Consider the following 19,739-nt stretch of genomic DNA (forward strand, 5'->3'; position numbering starts at 1 on the left):
GCGGCCTGGACTCATGAGCAGAGGCTGGGAAACTGGGAGACATGACCCCGAGGGCAGGGACAGGCTTCGGACCACGAAACCAGAGGCATCTGAGGTTCCAGGTCCCCCCCAGACCCCGAAGCGGGGGCGTGAACGGCCTCTTGTGACATTTCCCACCAGGGCCCGCTTGGCCTCGCCCAGGCCCCTCCGCCCAGGGCCCGGCTCGGCCAGAGCCCTTGTCCTGGGCCTCCGGGTCTCCGCGCGGACGGCTGCCGCTCCTCACGTCCGCGTCCTGTGTGAAGGCGGTACTTGGTTGGCTGGGGGACTGGGGTGCTGTGGCACGCTGGGCTGGGCGGGAGGGGTCTGGTAGAACTGGGGGGCACAGGTCATGGCCACGGCTGGACTCCAGCCCGGGAGCTGATCCCCAGGGGAGGCTGCAAACTCAGTGAGCGTGCGCTGCGCACGAGCAACCTTGTCCGCGCACAGGTGTGGAGGCCGGGCAGGACCGGAGGCGTCCGAACCTTGACTGCAACTGAAGCCACTTCATACTGGTGGTGGCCCGGGGAGGACTAGGACAGAGGTCACACTGGCTGTGTGTGCGCTGGGGCTAGTGCTGAACGCGGGGCCTGGGTGCTTATCCTTTAGCATTTGCCACTCGGGCTGACACTCTACCACTTGAGCCACCCCCCCCCCCCTTTTGACTTTCTGGTGCTTCAGTGGAGTAAGAGCCTCACTTTCCTGCCCGGGCTGGCTTACAGCGGATCCTTAGCTCTCAGCCTCCAATCAGGACCTGCTCTCCCGTCTCAGGAGAACCATCAGGCAAGGCAGCCTCCACCTCCCCCAGCCCTGCGGGGACTGAGCCAGAAGGGATCTGCAGCGGCCTCCCTTAACCAGTCACCTGAGCCCGAGTCCTCCACCCACTGCTCTGGGGGAGCTGGGGGCCTGGGGCTCCCGGGACAAGTCCATCCACTCGGAGCCGCTGCTAGCAACTGCAGCCTGTGAACCGGCCAGACAGGGCCAGCCCCGGGCCTCCCCTCGGGCAGGGGCTACCAGTCAGGCCTGCTAGTGCTCTGCCCACAGGCTGCCGGCGTTCCACCCCGGGACCTGCTCGTGGGCAGTGACTTTGCGAAGTTCTGCGACTTCTCCCTGGGCATGGGCCAGGGGCCGGGCCTTGGCCCTCCTCAAGCAGGCGTTTGGCCCTGGTGTCTGGGCCCGGGGTAGGCGTACCTGCTCTTTCAACTCCTGCTAGGCTCTGTGGGGACAGCTGGGTCAGTCCCCGGGGTGCTGGCCACACTGGCAGCTCGCAGGAGACTCTGGAAGGCCCATGGCCTGGACCGGGCGCCACCCTTGGCCCAGTGGCTGGCCATGGAGCTGGCCCTGGGCCCCCTGAGCCTCCCTGGGGCTCCTCTTTGCTTCCCCTCGGAACCCCTCGGTCCAATGGCTTGGCGCCCACACCCCGTCCTCTAGCCGAGACTCCTCCTTAGCCCATTTCCTTTTATTTATCCACTCGCCGGCATGTCACATTAGGCAGCCATGACTGTGGTGCAGGCGTCAAGCTGAGGTGGCAGCAGCGGGGCTGAGGCCGAGGAGTCACATGATGCCTCGAGGTGGGAGGGCCAGGCAAGGCCTGGGGGTCCCCTCCACCACGAGGCCCTGCCCCCACGCCCTCAGCCCGGAGCCGGTCCCCCATCTCCAGGATGCGGGAGCCAGGGCTGAGCGAGGGAGGAAAGGAAGTTCTTCCGCTCCGTGGCTGTGGCTCGTGCGTGGCCTGGCCCCTCCCGCGGCGGAGGCCTCCGTGGACGGCATGCCGGGGGGCTCAGGCTCCCAGCTCCGCCCCGGCTGGGGGGGGCTCCCGACGCTCGCTGTCTCTGGCTCAGGGCCCGGGGACGCCGGAGCAGAGGCACGGAGCCCCGGCAGCGGCCCCGGCCCAGGCGGGCTTGGCTGTGGCGCTGGCAGGCGCGGCCCCGCTCAGAGCTTGGCCCGAGGGTGGCTCTGCAGCAGCACCCGCATGTCCAGGAGCGCCTGCTCCAGGTAGTGCGCCATGCGCGCAGCGTTGGTCTCGGCGCAGCTGTTGTAGGCCGACACGGAGAAGTTGATGTGCGTCTCCATGGGGTTGTAGCAGACGCCGTAGCCATCTGGGACCACAGGCCCAAAGAACATGACACAGTCTGTCTTGGCGGGAACCTGGTGGAGAAGGATCCAGGCGCTCAGGCCCAGGCCCAGGCCCCGCGGCTCCGCCCTTCCTCTTGGCCTGTGGTTAGCGCCTCTGTGGAGCCCCCGTGGAGCTGCTGGGAGACCTGGGCGCTCCCTCCCCTCCTCGCTGCCCACGGCCTCTCCCTGGCTGTACCCCAGCCCGCCGGGCTTCTCCGCAGCTGAGCGGTGAGTGACGGCAGCGCGTTCTGTGGGGTCTGGACGCCACCTCAGCCCGGCTCTCTGGGACTCGCGCCGCTTTGGCCGTGGGCTTACGGTGGCCGGTGCTGTCGGCAGGCCCTCCCCTCTCCCGTGCTGCACTAGGGCGGCTGGGGCCGCGGCCTACCTGGCTGGTGGAGAGGTTGAAGTGCATGGCGATGGCGTAGGACGTGTCCATGAAGATATCTGGCATGCTCACCAGGTCCTCGATGGCCTGCAGCTTCAGGCCCAGCAGGTGCCGGTCGAAGGCCTCCCCGCGAATGGCCTGCAGGGGGCAGAGGAGAGGCAGAGAAGCAGGCGCTGCGCACCCACTGGGCGGCCAGGCCGAAGAGCTCCTGCCTTCCAGATGGGGAAGCAGGAGCCGGGAACGAGCAGAGGTGTGTTCTGGGAAGCAGGACAGAAGACAGGCTCCGGAGCAGGGGTGGCCCCTGTGGCGGTGGCACTGTGGCAGGCCCTGACACTGCGAGGCCTCAGGGCCTTCCTTTGTGGCACAGAGGCGGGGGTGGGGGGGGTGGGGTGGATCGGGTCAGCGTGGCCACAGCTGGAGCAGCTGGAGGGCAGGGAGTGCCAGCCTCTGGGCATCGGGGAAAGAGCAGGGCTGGAGGCCCAGGGGCCTGTGCTACGCGGGGTCAGGGGAGTGACCGGCCCAGCCTTGGCGTTTCCCTTTACAGTGTGGCCATGCATCTTAAACAAGCCATGGCTCCGGAATCCCGGGGCTCCTCTCTAGCTGAGGGTTAGCCGGGACGGGGAGGGGACGGGAAGATGGACAGGCAGACGCAGGGGGCCGACACGGCGAGGAGGGCTGGTGGGCTCACTCACTAGGTCGCTGTACGCTCGGTGGGCCTGCACAGCCTTCCGCAGTAGCTCCACTTTCTGCTGCTCCTGGAGGGGGGGGAGGGAGCTGCAGTACCATCTCCGCCCTATTCCTTCCCCACCTTAGTGCCCGCTCCCCACCCAGCGCTGGGGTCCAAGCTGCTTCCGAGCCACGTGTCCGGACCTCCGTCTGCTGCCAGGGAGCAGTGAAAGGTCGGAGGGCTTCCTTTTCCCCTTGGCTGCCGGGAAGCACAGGTGTCAACTCGGCTGGATTATTACCCACCCCAGGGCAGGAATACCAGGGGCGCCACTCAGGGCGTGTGGACGACGGGCAAGAAGGGAGCTTGGAGCCCAGGGCCCCCCCTTGCCCGGCTGCTCACTGCCACGCCGCCGTCATCCATGGCCCTGACGAAGGCCAGCGAGTCCGTGGAGGCGGAGCGGATGGTGTCGGTGCGGCCCAGGTGGAACATGCGCAGGGAGGCGCTCTCGTACGTGGCGCACGCCTGCCCGTAGATCCTGAGTGGGGAACGGGGCTGAGTGCGCGTGCCTGGGCACCCCCCCCCCCGGGGCCGCCCCTTCTCCGGGGGCCGGGGCCCACCTGTAGTAGGCCAGCTGGAGGGCCATCTGGATGAAGGCGTCGGGGCTCATCTTCTGCGCCTTGGGGAAGTCCTTCCCGAAGTGGTGGAACACCATCATGGTGATGTCCAGGTCCTGGATCATGCTGGGAGAGGACGCGGGAGGGGAGGGGGGTTGAGCAGCCGGGGCCCAGCGGCTCAGGCCAACTCCCGGGGTGCTACCTCCACCCGGCTGGCTTCACCGCAGGGCCTTACATGCCCAGGTTCTGCTTGGCCTTCTCAATGTCGTTCTTCACCTCGGGGGTGATATTGAAGCGCAGCTTTTTGGGCATGGGCAGGGGCACCATGGGGGCCCGCACGAGCTCCGGCTTCTTCCTGCAGGAAACAGATACGGGAGCTCAGGCTGGCGCTGGTGCCGCCGGGGCCCAGGTCCGGGGTGGAGACGGCGGGGGGGGGGGGGGGGGGGGAGGAGCCCAGCTGGCAGGCGCTGCCCCAAGGCCTCTTGGGTGGAGAAGGGTGGGCGTCAGTCCCCAGGCCAGGGGTTTGTCCAAGGTCCCAAGGGCAGGAAGTGGCAGAGCTGGAATTCAAATCCACCCTAACAGACTTCCTGTGAAGAAACTGACTTCTAGGTAACAGGGAATGGCACTTTGCCACTACCAGGTTTGTCAGAGTCTCCAGGCTGTGGGGGACAAGGCTGCGGCCACACTCACGTGTACTCGATGACGTGGTCCAGCAGGGTGACGATCGGGGGGCCCTCTGCGGCCGCATGCTCGTACACAAGCCCACAGGAGCCGTCTTCCGCCACAATGAACTGTGGACAAGACGGGGCCCCGTCAGCCTCAGCCCCTGGCGGTGCTCCTGGGCTGCCCGCCCTCTGGGCGGCTGTCATGGGAAGGCCCTGGGGCCATCTGGGCTGTGCAGACCTCAGCGGGCACCCTGCCTTCTCTCCCGCAGCCAGGAGCCCCAGCACGCCTTGGGGGGGGGTCCTCCAGGCTTGCCCCCGCCATGGGCCCTGGACAGGTGCTGGTGGGCTCTGGTGGGCCCTAATGACAGGCTGCCGCACGGTCATTGCGGTGGCGTCCAGCCCGGGGGAGGCCGGGCCAGGGAGGGGCTCCCCAGGCTGGTCCCGGGGCCCACGCTCAGGCGGTGCCCGGGGAGGGGGGCCCGGCCAGGCCCTCACTCGCCTGCAGCGTCTTGTCAAACCAGCGGTTGCCGCTGTTGAGCTTGCTGCCGCCCCCGTGCAGCATCTGGCCGGCCACGTGGTTGCGGTAGACATCCTCCGAGACCCGGGGCACCGGCTTGTCCAGGCACACGGTGAAGATGCTCTTCTGGATGGAGTACACCGACTCGCGGTTCACCTTGTCTGGGGTGGGAGGGGTGCGAGGCAGGGTGAGACTGTTCTGTCCCGCTTGTCCTTCCTGAGTGCTGTGCACATTCACATTCACACATTCACACACACACACACACACACACACACACACACACACACACACACACACGGTTCTGAGCTACAGGGAGAAGTGATGAAAGTTCAGGTTCCCAAGGGAGCAGGTGTGGCCGGCGGAGACCTCACAGTCCAGGCTGCAACCGAGGACAACGCCCAGCCTCAGAGGGGACTTGGGTGGGGGGTGGGCTCTGGCCGGAGAAGATGCATGGAAATGGAGGTGGGCTCCTCAGGCAGAGAGCACCAACGACCCTACCCAAACCCAGCCTCAGTTTCCCTGTCTCCAGCTCGGAGAGGCTGCAGAGAGACAGCCAAGGCTGCGCCAGCCCCCCCCCCCGGCCCCCGCCTGGCACGCCCAGGGGCCCGCACGTGTGGCAGGCACCTTTGATGAGGTTGTTGTAGGCCTTGGCCCAGGTGTTGCGGTGGTTGGAGGTGAGGATGCCCACGGGCTCCTTGTTGGTCTGCAGCGATGAGTTCCAGATCTTCTCCAGCTGCACGAAGATCTGATCGGAGGTGAGGGGCGTCCCGTCGCTGTGGTACACGTCCAACTCGAAGAACTGCCGGCCACAGGAGGGGGGACAGAGACGGGGCTGGGGCCGGCTCAGGGGTGCCGCGAGAACCTCCCCAAGCCTCGTGGAGGGGACAGAATCAGGCTGGGGGGAAGGAGGGAGGTGGTGCTCAATCGCCCTCCTGGGGCTCTCCCGGGGTGGGGGGCAGCCCCACCTGGCAGTTATGCACCACGGTGATGTGCGAGGACCGCTTCTTGCTCTTGATGAAGTTGAAGATGGAGTCCTGCTTGGGGCCCGGCACGCGACAGGAGGACAGGATCTGGTAGTACTGATTCATGCACAGAGGCTTTCCCCCCAGGTACTCCACCGGCAGGGTCTCGCTGCGGGGAGGGGGGGAGGGGCGCGCTGGGCAGGTGATCGAGAAGACGCCCGGGGGAGGGGCGCTGACGAGGGGCTGCGTAGGCCACGCCCCCTGCCCCGCCCGGGGTTGAGCGTCAGGAGAGCTGCACTTCCCATAGAGCACTTGTTCTTTTTGTTGTTGTTGTGGGGCCTGGGGCTGGAAATCCTGTCCTCAAGGCTAGCCACACTACCACTTGAACCACAGCTCCACTCCTGGCGTTTTGGTAGTTTACTGGAAATAAGTCTCATGGACTTTTGGTTATTTTTCGGGGGGAGAGGGGGTCATCGAGGCTGACTTGGAACCATAACCCTCAGATCTCAGTCTCCTGAGTAGCTAGGATTATAGGTGTGAGCCACCGTGCCCAGCTGGAGAAGCACTTTTGTTGTTGTTGTTTTTTGGTCGTGGGGCTTGATATCAGGGCTGGGTGCTGTCCCTGAGTTCTTTTTCCTCAAGGCTACCAAGCTACCACTCTACCACTTGAGCCACGGAGCCTTTTCTGGTTGTTGTGTGTGTGTGTGTGATTAATTGGAGAATTTCATGGGTACTTTTCTGCCCGGCTGGCTTTGAACCGCAACCCTCAGATCTCAGCCTCCTGAGCAGCTGGGATCGCAGGCAGAAGCCGCAGCGCTCGGCTGGAGAAGCACTGTTCATGGGCCCTCTGCAAACTCCCTCCCTCCTTTCTCCCAGGCTTCTGTTTGCCACCGACACGATGGAACATGGAGTCACTTGTTGGGATCCACTTGGGTTGGGATGGAACGAGGTCCCTAGGAGGAGGTCCCAGTCACTGGGACCTAAGCAGCTCAGCTCCTAGGGTCACTGTCCCCACCTCAGCGGAGGCCGCGCCAACAGGGAAAGTGAGTGACCTCTGAGCCTGGGCGGACGGGTCAGCGCCAGGGGCCAGGTGTGGCAAGTGTTAGGCAGGCCTGGACAAGGAGGATGGGGTGGGGGTGGGGCTGCTTACTTGTCAATCATGGCCTTGAAATCCAGCACACCTTCGATGAGTTTGGCAGCAAACCTGGAGGGGTGGATTAGAGATGCAAAGCTGTGTGGCCAGGTCACGCGCTGGGTGTGGGGGAGGTGGAGCCTGGGACGAGCCCCCACACTTCCCTTGTCCTCTCCACACTTGGGAGCACCCTCTGTGGGCTCCTGGGTGACGATGATCCGCCAGTCCCACCCACTGAAGGCCTCAGGCACTGGCTGACTGGGTCCCCTCGGGTCCTCTTCTCCTCCTGACCTTTCTCCTTAGTGACTCCAAGTCACTGCAGTCGGCCTGGACTTTCTCCCGGAACCATCAGGTGTTTTTGTGGTTTTACTGAGCTATTTTTCCTCCTTGGACTTGAACTCGGGGCTTTGTGTACTATCACTTGGTTTGGCTGCCCAAGGCTAGCCCTCTTAACACGTGAGCCACCCTTCCAGTTCTGGCTTCTTGGTGGTTAGAGATAAGAATCTTTACTGCCCGGGTTGGCTTTGAAACGGGATCCTGGGATCTTCCTAAGTAGCTAGGATTACAGTCACGAGCCACTAGTGCCTGCTCCCGCGGGGCTTAGGAAAAGGAGTTTCCTGGCCCACACCAATGCTCCCCAGGCCTCGGTCCACCTCAACATGGGGGCCACGGGCAGAGTTTCTAGGCTTAGGCTTCAACTCTTCCCAGAGTGCACAGAACCTTTAGTGTGTGTGTGTGTGTGTGTGTGGTGTGTGTGTGTGTGTTGCTAGGGACTGAATTCAGAGCCTCCCTCTTGCTCCCTCTTGCCCTGGTCTCTTTAAGAGAAGCAAGTGGCAGCAGTGAGCTATTAGCAGGTCCTTGGACAGGAGATCCCAGTTGTTGGTATTTTTATCTCGGTTAGGACTGGAACAGGGACTAGGGCAGGGCAGGGCAGGTGACAGGATTGAATGTGGAAAGGGAAATGTGTACAAAGGTCACCCCTGTGGCCAGCTGAGAATAGGGACGGACTCAGCCCTCAGTCGAGTCCTGCAGTTAGAAAGCACCTGCCAAATCACCTGAATGGTGATCTCAGGCAGGCCCCTTCATGGCTGAGTCTCGGTTTCCCCAACTGTAAAACAGGGACAATGCTCCCTTTATATTTGTGGGGATCAAAGAGCAGGTTGGGGCCTTCCAAACTCCTGGGGAATGAACTTGCAGGTGCTGGAGTTTGCAGGGCCCTGGCCACCTCCGGGCGCGCGCTGGCTTAGCCACTCACCGAAGCTGGCCCTGCAGATCTATGAAGTCTTGCTTGGGCAGCATCACGCCCGGGCTGGAGCAGATGACCACAGGCTGGCGGAACTGGAGGTAGGCAGTCTTGAGCCACCAGTCAGACAGCTGAACAAGGACCAGAGTGTCAGAGGCAGGGGCCCAGGGACTTGCCTGGCCCTAGTGACCTCTGACCTGACTCTGCAGCCCAGACTGTCCAAGTGAATGCGCCTCCTTCAACACGCTGTCTTCCTCTTTCTCTTTTCTTTCTCCAGTCCTGGGGCTTAAGCTGAGGGCTTGGGCACTGTCCTTGAGCCTCTTGGTGCTCAAGAGGACCACTCTACCCCTTGAGCCACAGCACCACTTCTATACTGTTTTTCTCTTAGCCTGAGCAGTGCCAAGAAAAGCATGCAAGGGAAGAAACTGGGGAGACGGGGGCAGAAAGGTGAATGATTTTTCTTTTCTCTCTGGTGAGAGATTGAACCTGGGGCCTCACACACACGTCTAACCTTTTCTTTATTCCATATTCTGCTGGTGATTATGTAATATTAGTAGCCCAGTGCCGGTGGCTCATATTTGTAATCCCAGCTATTTAGTAGGTTGTGATCTAAGGAATGGGGTTTGAAGACAGTGTGGGCAAGAATCTATGAGATTCTTATCTCCAGTTAACCAACAAAAAAAAAGTGGAAGCAGAGCTGTGACCTGGGAACAGTGCCTAGGCCGAGTTCCAGCCCTGGGACTGGCACGGAAGCAAAACCACCCAACCAACAAAAACCCGAACCCACACGATCCATTCATGAATAAAAATGCACCCCGGAAAGATAGAAGGGAACAATGGGAAAGATATACTAAACAACGCTCCTTCCAGGGGTGGTGGGAACATGCCCTTAACCCCAGCTACCTGGGAGGAAGACGCAGGAGGATTCAGTGCCCTGGGCCCACTGGGGAAAAGTGTTAGCTAGTTCCTCACTGAAAAATAAAATAAATACAAAAAGAGCTAAGTTCGACCCCAGGACTCAGTACTTTAAAAAAGTCCAATGAGTGAGGTTTTGAACTGGGACCTAGTCAAGGGGTCCTGGTGTCAAGGCCACCCACAGCACCTGGCCTTCCTGTTGTACTGGTGTCCCGAGGGGACTTGCCACAAGGGTAAATCATGATGTTTTGGGTTTTTTTTTTTTTTTTGCCAGTTCTGGGGCTTGAACTCAGGGCCTGAGCACTGTCCCTGGCGTCTTTGCTCAAGGCTGGCACTCTACCCCTTGAGCCACAGTGCCGCTTCCGGTTTCTTCTATATAGGTGGTGCTGGGGAATGGAACCCAGGGCTTCATGTAGACGAGGCGACACTCTTGCCACTAGGCCACATTCCCAGCCCCTTAATCATGATGCTGGTGACGGGATGTGGATGGCGCCTCCTGGGGGACCTTCCTCCAAGTGGCCATGGGTACCAGGTTAAATGGTGCCTGGCAAGCTTGACCCTTCTGTGCTGACTGCAACCCTCCCCACTACCCTCCCCCCCCCCCCCCGCCGCGCAGCTCCCTTCCCCTCATGCCCCCCCACCAAAGCAGCAGCCAGCAGGAAGTGTCTCCTCCTCGCCACACAGGCTGGGGGGGGGGGGCTGCCCACTCAATGAGGCAACAGAGAGGTGACTCTTGAGGACTGCGTGCTGACTCGTAGCGTGAGAGCCGCCTCTCTGGGCCTCAGTTTCCTTGTTGGCAGGGAAGGACAGCCAGGGGAGCCTGCAACATGAGCACCCCCCAGAGACAATGCCAGATGGGGGCGGGAGCTCTGTGAGTGGAGGGGGCCTCGCCCCTTCAGCCAGCAGCTTCAGTTTCAGAGTCCTTGGTGAAACCAAGTTGGAAAATAACTGCATCTTAGCCACACTCAGGTCCCTCTGGGGTTAGCATCCTGACCCCAGAGTCCAAAACCCTGACCTCTTGAGGCTGCCAAGGCTCAGTAAACACCCCACCTCAGCCGTGCCCCCCCACCCCCGCACACACACCCCTCTATTGAGCCCAGGGTCAGAGTCCCCCCTGCCCGCCCCACAGACCCTTTCCAGTTCAGCTGCCCTCCAGAGTTGTGGGTTCTGCATCCAGCTTCAACCAACCCAGAGTGGAGAAAGTTTGGGGAAACCCTTGCACGTATACTTGACATGTCTGTACATGTTTTTCTTAGTCATTATCCTTTAAAGCAGGGTGGTGAATTTCCCACCCAAGAGGTCCTGGAAGTCACTGGATAGCTGGCTAGACAGACAGAAGCTCCGGAGGCGGTTCTCATCGGCCGTGTACCTCGGTGCACCGGTGACTCCATGCACCTCACGAATGGCGTTATGTGTATGGGACTCAGTGAGGTCACATCGCGCCAAGCACTGCAAGCGACCCCACGGGTGATCGCGGCACCCAGGAGATGTGCTTGGCTGAGAAGCAAATGCCACAGCATTTGAACAAGGGCTTGAAGGTCTCGGGCGGGGACATCTGGGGAGGACCTGCCCCCCCCCCCACACTCCTGGGGCTGCCGGGAAGGACTGCTTCCCAGGCCCGAGCCGGCTCTGCTTCTCTCCCGCAGCCCGCGCTCGCTCACCCCGCACTGGCTCTTCCCCAGGTTGCCCTGGATCCCATCAGCAAGGGCCACTGGCTCTGCCTCAGACAGCCCAGGACCCCCGGCCCCGCCCTGCTGGGAAGCACAGGCCCGGGCCACTGGAGCCCCTCTGGAGGAGAGGCCGCCCCCACTCCCCTCTGTGCTAATGCCCAGCTGCTGCCAAGGTGTCCTTTTTTTTCTTTTTTTTAATCTTTGTGTTGGGGGCTGGGAAGGTGGCTTAATGGTAGAGTGCTTGCCTAGCATACAGGAAGCCCTGGGTTCCATTCCTCAGCACCACATACACAGAAAAAGCCGGAAGTGGCGCTGTGGCTCAAGTGGTAGAGTGCTAGCCTTGAGCGGGAAGAAGCCAGGGACAGTGCTCAGGCCCTGAGTCCAAGCCCCAGGACTGGCCAAGAAAGAAAAAAACCTTTGTATTGCAATAGAGGACAAATACAGACACATGCAGGCTGCAGCAGCATAAACATGTTTCCCAAGCTGAACACATTTGTTTAACAGCTTAGACGAAAACCCGGGGTCCTCAGGTGCTGGCCAACAGGATCCTCCCATCGGAGCCCTGAGGCCACACACTGAACTCACACCTACTTTCTTCCCTTTGTGTGTGTATGTGTGAGTGAGGGGGGGGGTGGTGTGAGCACCACAGCTTAACCTCAGGGCTCAGGCACAATCCCTTCCCGTTTTGCTCAAGGCTATACCACAGCTTTACTTCTGGCTTTTTGATTAGAGTTAAGTCTTACAGACTTTTGGGACTGGGCTGGCCTTGAACTGTGATCCTCAGAGCTCAGCCTTTTTTTTTTTTTTCCCCCCGTGTATGTGGTGCTGAGGAATGGAACCCAGGGCTTCTTGCATGCTAGGCAAGCGCTCTACCACTAGGCCACACTCCCAGCCCTCAGCCTCTTGAGTAGTTGGGATTACAGGCATGAGACACTCACTGGTGCCCAGCTCCTTCCTTCTCCTTCACTGCCCTGGCTCCTGCCCTCTACTCAGGCCAGAAGGTGCCCGATGGTTGCCACATTTGCCCCAATGGCTCAGATCCTAGACTTCCTCTTGTCCCTCCTTCCTGCCCTCCGTGCCCACTCAACATAAAGATGCTGCCATTTTCCAGCCCTCCCAGTCTTGGGAAAAGAATCTAGAGTTTCACATATGCTTTCCCAATGAGCCACACCTCAGCCTCTCCGACCTGTCTGCTCTGTATCATCTCTATCTACTCCATTGCATGACTGCTTGAAATGACTTCACCCACTGCTTGAGTATCAGCTCTAAGAGGCTCCAGCTGGTCCTTGCTCGTCCAACACCCAGGGAGTGCCAGGCTCAGTGTAAGTGCTTGGGAAACTCCAGGGATCAAACATGCAAAGATGCCAGGACAGCAATCCGGGAAGCATCTGGGTGTGCAGCCAGCAACAGGCCACAGTGAGGGATTCCAAGGAGGACCCCCCCCCCCCGCCAAGTCCCTGGGGCCCCACAGTGGCCCCTCCTGTCGCACTCACCCAGTTTTCCATCTTCTTGGCCCTGCGCTCCAGCCCCTTCTGGAGGCGTTCCCCCACGCCTCCCGAGCTCTGAAACTCTTCCACCAGCTGCTTGGTGTGGGCCCACTCCTCCTCGCTCACGATGGGCTGCAGTGCCCTGAGGTAATGATCCAGAGACTGCTGGAGCGGGGGCACTGGAAGCCTGGGCAGTGCATCCTGGTGGGCCTTGAAGCGACTGGCAACGTTCATCAAGGTGGAGGGCTTGAGGAAGCCCAAGGGCTTCACCTGCGGGTAGCAGAAGAACTTACTCATTCTCTTCCCAACTCCTCAAGTGGTTACTCTTCACACGGCGGGGCCTGGGCACTTAAGTGCCATTCCTGGGCTTGATGGGTGGTGCCTGCCCTGATTTCCCCGCCTCCCACTGGCCTGGAGCTATAGGCGGGGTGTGGCAGCGATTGATCCTGGGTAGGACTCAGGGACCCCAGTCAGGATGTTTGGGTGGTATTGTTTGGGTGGCAGAGGCGAGGGCTGGAGGTAGAGACTCCCCTCCCCCCTCGCACTCTGGGAAGACCAGTCAGCTAGTTAGACAGCTGACAGCTCGCTCTCCAAGCCCCCCCCCCCCAACCTTCCTTTCTCCCACCCTTTGGGAAGAGAAAAGCAAGAGAGCCACACAGTGACAACACCTCTGGGTGAGGCCAAGGTCCTTGGCTTTCTCTCTGTTTGTGAAGTGGAGAAAGTAGGTGTGGGCAGTGCTGCAGCAAGGGACAGTGGCCGGGTATGGAAGGTGAAAGGTGGCAGAGAGAAAGAAAGGGAGAGAGAGAGAGAGAGAGATGAAGAGTCCTTGAGACTCTGGAGGTGGCAGAAAGAGAGACAGAAGGGTCCCAGGTTGCTGACATGGTGACAGGCAAGCAGCCGAAGCGCCTTTGCATACCGTCTCTGTCTGCTGCCCGTCTTCTATGGCAGGCTGAGGTTCTGAACCCTGTCTGCCTTGGCTGGATCTCTAAGCCTATCTGTGCTACCAAGTGGGTGGGTGAGCAGAACTTAGCGAGAGGCAGACACCTGCCTGGGCTGGAAAGAGAAGACGAGAGCCAAGATTCAGGGAAAGGCAGGGGAGCGGTGTTGATAGCTGTGGTGGTATCTGGGTTGGTGGCAATGACAAGGGAGCTACTAGACAGAGGCCTCCAGAAGAGAAGGGAGGAGCAGGTAAGTGGGCTGGTGGCAGGCAATGAAGGAAACTTGGAATTTTTTCCCTTCCTTCAATGGACGGGCCCAGTGCCAGGGAGGTACGCCAAGAGGTTGTTAAAAAAAAAATCCACCTGTTAAAATCTGCATAGGGATCTTTTTGATGTGGGAAATCTTGGCTGGAGGGCAGAAACTGCTGGGCTGATGAACCACAGCCCTATATCAGTCCTGAAATTAGGGTCGGTGTGGAGCAGCAGACACCAAGAAAGGGACACCAGTGGGCAGTGGCTGCCAAGAGCCCTGTCCGCCGGTTCTCTTTAGGACTCCTGGGACCCTTCTGGGCTACTCCATCTCCAACACCTGGTTTCCCTCAGCTGTGGTTCATTCAGCTGGTGGCCCAAAGTGGAGGACTTCTGGTATGAAAAGTGAACTAAAAGACAGTGGCTTCGGGATTGGACTAACTCTGAATTAGTAGATGCGGAGGTCTGGCCAATCCTTCCTCTCCTCGGTTTTCCTTGCAGTTAAGTGATCAGGCCAGTCTGGTGGTCCCAAGGGATGACCCAGAAGCGGTCTGTGGGACAGGGTACAGCTCTGTTGGAGATGGAAGGGGTGAGATGGAGACTCAGGCACCACCTGGGGTGCCTAAAAGAATCTCCGAGCCCCAAAGGGTAGCCCAAGTCTCTGGCCAGAGCGTCTGCTTGAGACAGAGCCACTGGAGCAGAGATGGGCTTGGATCAATCAGAAGGAAAAGGAATTTAGATAAGGATAGTGGTGCCTGGGGCTGCCCTCAGGGGAGGAGAGAGATGGAAGGTGATGGAACGGGGAAGGAGCTGCCACCTGCCGCCTCCTGCCAGTTCTGAGGACTGACTGTGCAGTCCAACCTGATCCCTCCAGGAGAATTTCTCTCGTTACATACAAATCCTGGGTGGACCATCTAATAAACCCGAAGGAACTGACTGATCGGATAGGCTTGGGCAAGTGGCGGTGACCTGCACTGGTGCAGCCCAGGGCCAAGCCAGGCGACAGCGTGTGAGTCAGAATAACTGGGAGTGTGGACACACGGCGGGATTCTCCCCATCTCTTCCCTACTTGGCTCAGGGTTTAAGGGTGGAGGCTGCCGACTGACCCCAGGGGTCTTGTCTACACCGCGTTTCCCTGCTCTTTGGAACTTAGCACGAGGACATGGGTTCGATCCTGCCTCCGACCTAGCTCTGGTCCTGTCAAAACTCAGAAAGCCCATCGGCTGGTCCCCCCCACCCTCACAGCAGAGGCCTGGCGGACAGCTGCTGCCGGGCGCCTGGCTCTCCGGGGCCCGCTTCCCTATCCGGGTGCGCAGTCCGCCCGGCCCCGCGCCCCGCCCGCCGGTCCCAGGCCCGCTGGTCCCGGCTCTGGCCGCACTCACCACGGTCCTGGCGGCAAAGGTTAACATCTTGACAGTCCGCGTGTGGACGCGCAATCCGCTCCGCCCCTCACTCCGGGTAAAGTCCGCGCCGCTGCTCGGGCCACTGGGTCTCGGCTAGGGCTCTATCTAGGTCCAAGGTCGCCGAGTCACCGCCGCCGTCAGCCGGTAGAGGCGGCCCCGCGCCCACCGGGCCGGGCGGGCTGCGGGCGGGCGGCCCCGGGAGGAGAACGCGCACGGGGCGGGGCCTGGGTCGGATGCGGGCCCCGGGTGGCTAGGCGCGAGCGAGGGGGCGGGCCCCGCGGTGGGGGGGGCGGGCCCGCGGTGGGCGGGGCCTGGGCCTGGCCGCGGCCCTAGTGGCTAGGCGCGGGTGGGGGCGTGGCCATGGGTGGGCGTGGCCACGCGGCGGGAGGGGCCTAGTGGCGGGGCCCTAGCGGGACCCGGCCCAGAGCCGCGGTTAGCGGTTGAAGACCCCGCGTGGGTCCGGGCGCAGCCCGGCGGATGCCGTCTAAGCCGTCGGAGGCCGTGGCGTGCACACTTGAACTCCGTCTGGTGTCTTTGGGCGTTACTCTCGGAGTGATAGGGAAACGCGGCCATGTTGACAGGGAATGACCTCTCACATTCCCGGGCTCAGCGCCACTCACAAAGATGACAGGTGGGGTCGGCCCCGCCGAGACAGGGCCCCGAGCAGTGCAGCGAAACCTGACTCCTCCTTCCCCCCCCCCCCGCAGAATTATGGGCGCCGCGGCTTCCCGTCCCGGGGCGGGTGGGGGCGGGGCCGTTGGCGGCCGTTGACGCGCCTGCGCCCCGGCGCCCCTCACCAACATGGCCGCCACTCGGGCCGACACGGCATCTTCGCCTGCCGTTGGCGCGCTCGCTCGCTGAGTGCCCCGCACCGGCATGGCGGTCGTCTTCGCGGGGGTGACTTCAGTTTTCCGCTTCCGTTTGTAGCTCGCGGGGGTTCATTTCTCGTTTGGAAGCTCCGAGTCCGCAGTGGGCCGGGACGAGGGAGGGCGCGGGGGGGCCCGGTGCCAGGGGAGCGGGGGGGAGGGGCCTCGGGATCCCGGGGCCGGCTGCTGGCGGGAAGATGGCTGAGGGCGAGCGGCAGCCGCCGCCAGGTAGGCCGGCGGGGTCGGGGCCGGGGCGGGACCCACAGCGGGGAGGACTCGAACCCCCGGGCTGCCGGCGTGGTGGGTGGGGAGCGCGGGCGGGGGCGCCGCGGCCGGTAGTGGGGGGGCCGCCCGGCCCGGGTAGCCGGTGTCCGTGGAGGCCTTGGGCCCGGCCGGGGGAGTGGGGGTGACCGGGATGGAGTGGGGGCGGGGAGGGGGACGGAGGGCAGTGACTCGGGGCGGGGGGGGGGGGCCCGGGCCTTCCAGTCCCCTGCCCCCCTGCCCCCTGCCCCTCCCCGTTCCGGCCTCCGTCTGGGCTCCCGGTGGCCCCGAGTTTTATGGGGGAGAAACTGCCCTCGGTACCCAAACCACTCATTTCACATTAAAAGACCGGTTGGGCCAGGAGACGACAGCGTCTGTGGCCTCGCCGCCGCCTGAAGCCTTTATTTACAACCGTGGCCTCGTTGGGGTTCCGGGAGAAACAGCGGGCTGTGTGCTGACCCCTCCCCCCGCCGCCCCCCCCCCCCTTCCCCCGCGTGTGATGGACCGGCTCTAGATAACTTTCGCTGGTCAAACACCCACCCTGTCTCACATTTACTGGGTCCCGGTAAAGCCTCAGCAGAGAAACTTTTAATAGAAGGGGCCTTTCTTCAGTGTACCCCCTAAGTAGACTCGCCAAGGGTGGGGTTCGGGCCGTTAGGGAATTATAAAACCAGACGTTTATCTTAATTTGTGCAGCACTCCTGTGCAGGTGCCCTTGTAATTTCTGGCGATAATATCAGGAGAAGCGAGCTATATAAGGTGAGGGGGAGGACCTGTACACCCGGAGGCTTGCGGATATTAGCCACGGCTTCTGGAAAGATCGAAGGGATCCAAATTGTTTTGAAACGGGCCTTTCTGGATCAAGTAGCAAGTAGTTGTTTGGAACCTAGCTATTAAGAATTTTTTTTTTATTGTCATTGTAAAGGTGGGGTACAGGAGGGTTACAGTAACATCAGTCAGATAAAGAGTACACTTGTTTTTGGACAGTTTATCCCCTTCCCTGGCTCTCTTCTAGTTTTCCCCTCCCATTCCCATGGGCAAGTTGTATAGCTCATTTTCAGCTTAGTGTCTAATGAGTGCCCCTCCATCCCTGTGCCTCCCCTTACACTCCCAAAGACATATAAGCCAACAAACAAAAGGAAAAGAAAGCAAAAGCTGCAAACAACAACAACCCTGGAGTTCATTTTTATGCACATGAGCATTGTGCCTTTCTGTTCCTCTCCCAAGAGTATCCTTTGGTCTCACTGTGAATGCCTAAAAACCCGTATAATTTATTATGTCCCTGTGTATTTTAGATGTAGCTTCTGCACATGAGAAAAATGTGCTGTTGGTCTCTCTCAGCGTGGCTTACCTCAACATGATTTGTTCTAGGTCCATCCATTTCTCTACAAGTGACATAATATTCTTCCCAATGGCTGTGCAAAATTCCATTTTGTGTGTGTGTACCACATTTGTTTGGGTCCACTCATCTACTGCAGGGCTCTGGGCTGTTTCCACAACTTGGCTATTGTGATTGGCAGTGAACATGGATGTGCAAATGTTTTATTTTTTATTTATTTATTTTTTGGCCAGTCCTGGGCTTTGGACTCAGGGCCTGAGCACTGTCCCTGGCTTCTTCCCGCTCAAGGCTAGCACTCTGCCATTTGAGCCACAGCACCACTTCTGGCCGTTTTCTGTATATGTGGTGCTGGGGAATCGAACCTAGAGCCTCGTGTATCTGAGGCAGGCACTCTTGCCACTAGGCTATATCCCCAGCCCTGTGCAAATGTTTTATGTGTGTGTTTGTTTTTTGTTTGTTTTTGTTTTTACCAGCCCTGGGGCTTGGACTCAGGGCCTGGGCACTGTCCCTGAGCTTCTTTTTGCTCTTATCACTTAAGCCACAGCACCACTTCTGCCTTTTTCTGCCTATGTGATACTGAGGAATCCAACCCAGGGCTTCATGCCTGCTAGGCAAGCACTCCCCCACCAAGCCACCTTCCCAGCCCCATGTGTACAAATTTTTTTTTTTTTTTTTTTTTTGGCCAGTCCTGGGCCTTGGACTCAGGGCCTGAGCACTGTCCCTGGCTTCTTCCCGCTCAAGGCTAGCACTCTGCCACTTGAGCCACAGCGCCGCTTCTGGCCGTTTTCTGTATATGTGGTGCTGGGGAATCGAACCTAGGGCCTCGTGTATCCGAGGCAGGCACTCTTGCCACTAGGCTATATCCCCAGCCCTGTGATTAGTTTTTTGAGGAACCTCCAGACTGCTGTCCAGAGTGGTTGTACTAGTTTACATTCCCACCAACAGTGCAATAAGGGAACCTAATGATGTGTCACAGAAAGTTCCCTGCAAATGAACAGACCTCCAGCTTTCTTCCTAAGAAAAAACATGTCTTGGTTTGTACCTGGCCATGAGGGCAAAGATTAGTTTTCTGAGAAGCACCTCAACAAGTTACTGAAGAAACACTAGTCCACAGAATATACTATCCCAAGAGTGAGCCCTCAAAGACAGGACTGCTACATGAGGTCATATCCAGTCTCCAGCCTCAGACTCTCACAAAGGGCCCAGGGCATATTGGATTCTTCCAGCCAGTGTAAGATAGCAACATCCAGAGTTTTAGAGATGTGCCTTAAAACCCCCAAGAGTGCCCAGGCCCACACCTGTCATCCTAGCTACTCAGGAGGCTGAGATCTGAGGATCACAGTTCAAAGCTGGCCTGTGCAGGAATGTCTATGAAACTCTTCTGTTAACCACCAGAAAACCGGAAGTAACACTGTGGCTCAAGTAGTAGAGCGCTAGCCTTGAGCAGAAGAGCTCAGGGACAGCACTCAGGCCCAGAGTTTTCAAGCCCATTGACCAACATACACACTCAAAACACAAGTGGCCAAGTATGGTAGTACATGCCTGTAATCCTAGCATGTAGGAAGCTAAGGTCAGCCTAGGCTACATAGTGCAATCCTATCTAAAACATACTGGGTTACATGGTGCCCCCATCTACAAACACTTCAAGGACATTCTATATTGCCAAATAGATGGTTACATGTCTCAAAGTATTACAACAGGACCCGTGCTTCCTCACATCTGACCCAACACAGCTCCCTAACAGCCTCATTTGAAGAGCTGCCTGAGGTTCGCAAGACTGTGACTTGTGTCTTTGGGACTGGGATGGGGCTTAGGGGGCTGGGAATGCATGAAGCCCTGGGTTCGATTCCTCAGCACCACATAAACAGAAAAAGCCAGAAGTGGCACTGTGGCTCAAGAGGTAGAGTGCTAGCCTTGAGCAAAAAGAAGCCCCAGGACTGGCAAAAAGTTTTTACCACTGCACTGAATGAAGCATAAACTCTTTGTACTTGGTCCAGAAGGGCCAGTTTCAAAAGGACCTGGATCTTTCCAGAGGCCATGCATAACCTCCTAAGCCTTCAGTGCACAGGACCTCTTCACCTATTTGTGGCAACAAACTCATTGTCTCTTATGTTACTGATAATTCTGGTTGGCTTATACCTTATCCTGTCTTTACCTGATCGTTGTCCAGATTCTTCAGAGGAGCCTCTTCCAGCCACTCAGAATTTTATCATTCCCAAAAAGGAGATCCACACAGTTCCTGACATGGGGAAATGGAAGCGTTCTCAGGTACAAGTAGTGACTGCACTTTCAGATT

General features: G+C 59.6%; 2 protein-coding genes across 6 annotated transcripts in view; one reads left to right on the top strand and one right to left on the bottom strand.

Moving 5' to 3' along the window:
- Nucleotides 1-1,458: 1,458 nt before the first annotated feature.
- Crat (carnitine O-acetyltransferase) lies at nt 1,459-15,188 on the bottom strand. 2 transcript variants are annotated; one of them, XM_048344546.1, is made up of 15 exons: nt 14,957-15,188; nt 14,017-14,145; nt 12,394-12,657; nt 8,328-8,446; nt 7,091-7,144; nt 5,944-6,109; nt 5,603-5,777; nt 4,961-5,139; nt 4,487-4,587; nt 4,032-4,151; nt 3,800-3,922; nt 3,582-3,717; nt 3,208-3,270; nt 2,516-2,653; nt 1,459-2,163 (listed from the first exon to the last, which is right to left on the bottom strand). In XM_048344546.1, the coding sequence occupies exons 3-15, from the start codon at nt 12,619-12,621 to the stop codon at nt 1,948-1,950; spliced, it is 1,818 nt and encodes a 605-aa protein (XP_048200503.1). In that variant the 5' UTR covers nt 12,622-12,657; nt 14,017-14,145; nt 14,957-15,188; the 3' UTR covers nt 1,459-1,947. The 2 variants fall into 2 exon arrangements, with proteins under 2 accessions (XP_048200503.1, XP_048200495.1); XM_048344538.1 differs by lacking the exon at nt 14,017-14,145.
- A 569-nt stretch (nt 15,189-15,757) lies between these two features.
- Ptpa (protein phosphatase 2 phosphatase activator) overlaps nt 15,758-19,739 on the top strand; it is a 29,905-nt gene continuing 25,923 nt past the window's right edge. For 2 of the 4 annotated variants that reach the window (XM_048344594.1, XM_048344574.1), the window contains exons 1-2: nt 15,760-16,071; nt 19,602-19,711. In XM_048344594.1, coding sequence (XP_048200551.1) covers nt 19,696-19,711 — 16 coding nt within the window. In that variant the 5' untranslated portion in view covers nt 15,760-16,071; nt 19,602-19,695. Of the gene's footprint in view, nt 16,072-19,601; nt 19,712-19,739 lie in introns of all 4 variants that reach the window. The other 2 variants (XM_048344600.1, XM_048344585.1) reach the window with 2 other exon arrangements.

The sequence above is a fragment of the Perognathus longimembris genome, chromosome 1, assembly GCF_023159225.1.
Source record: "Perognathus longimembris pacificus isolate PPM17 chromosome 1, ASM2315922v1, whole genome shotgun sequence".
NCBI classification, from domain to species: domain Eukaryota; kingdom Metazoa; phylum Chordata; class Mammalia; order Rodentia; family Heteromyidae; genus Perognathus; species Perognathus longimembris.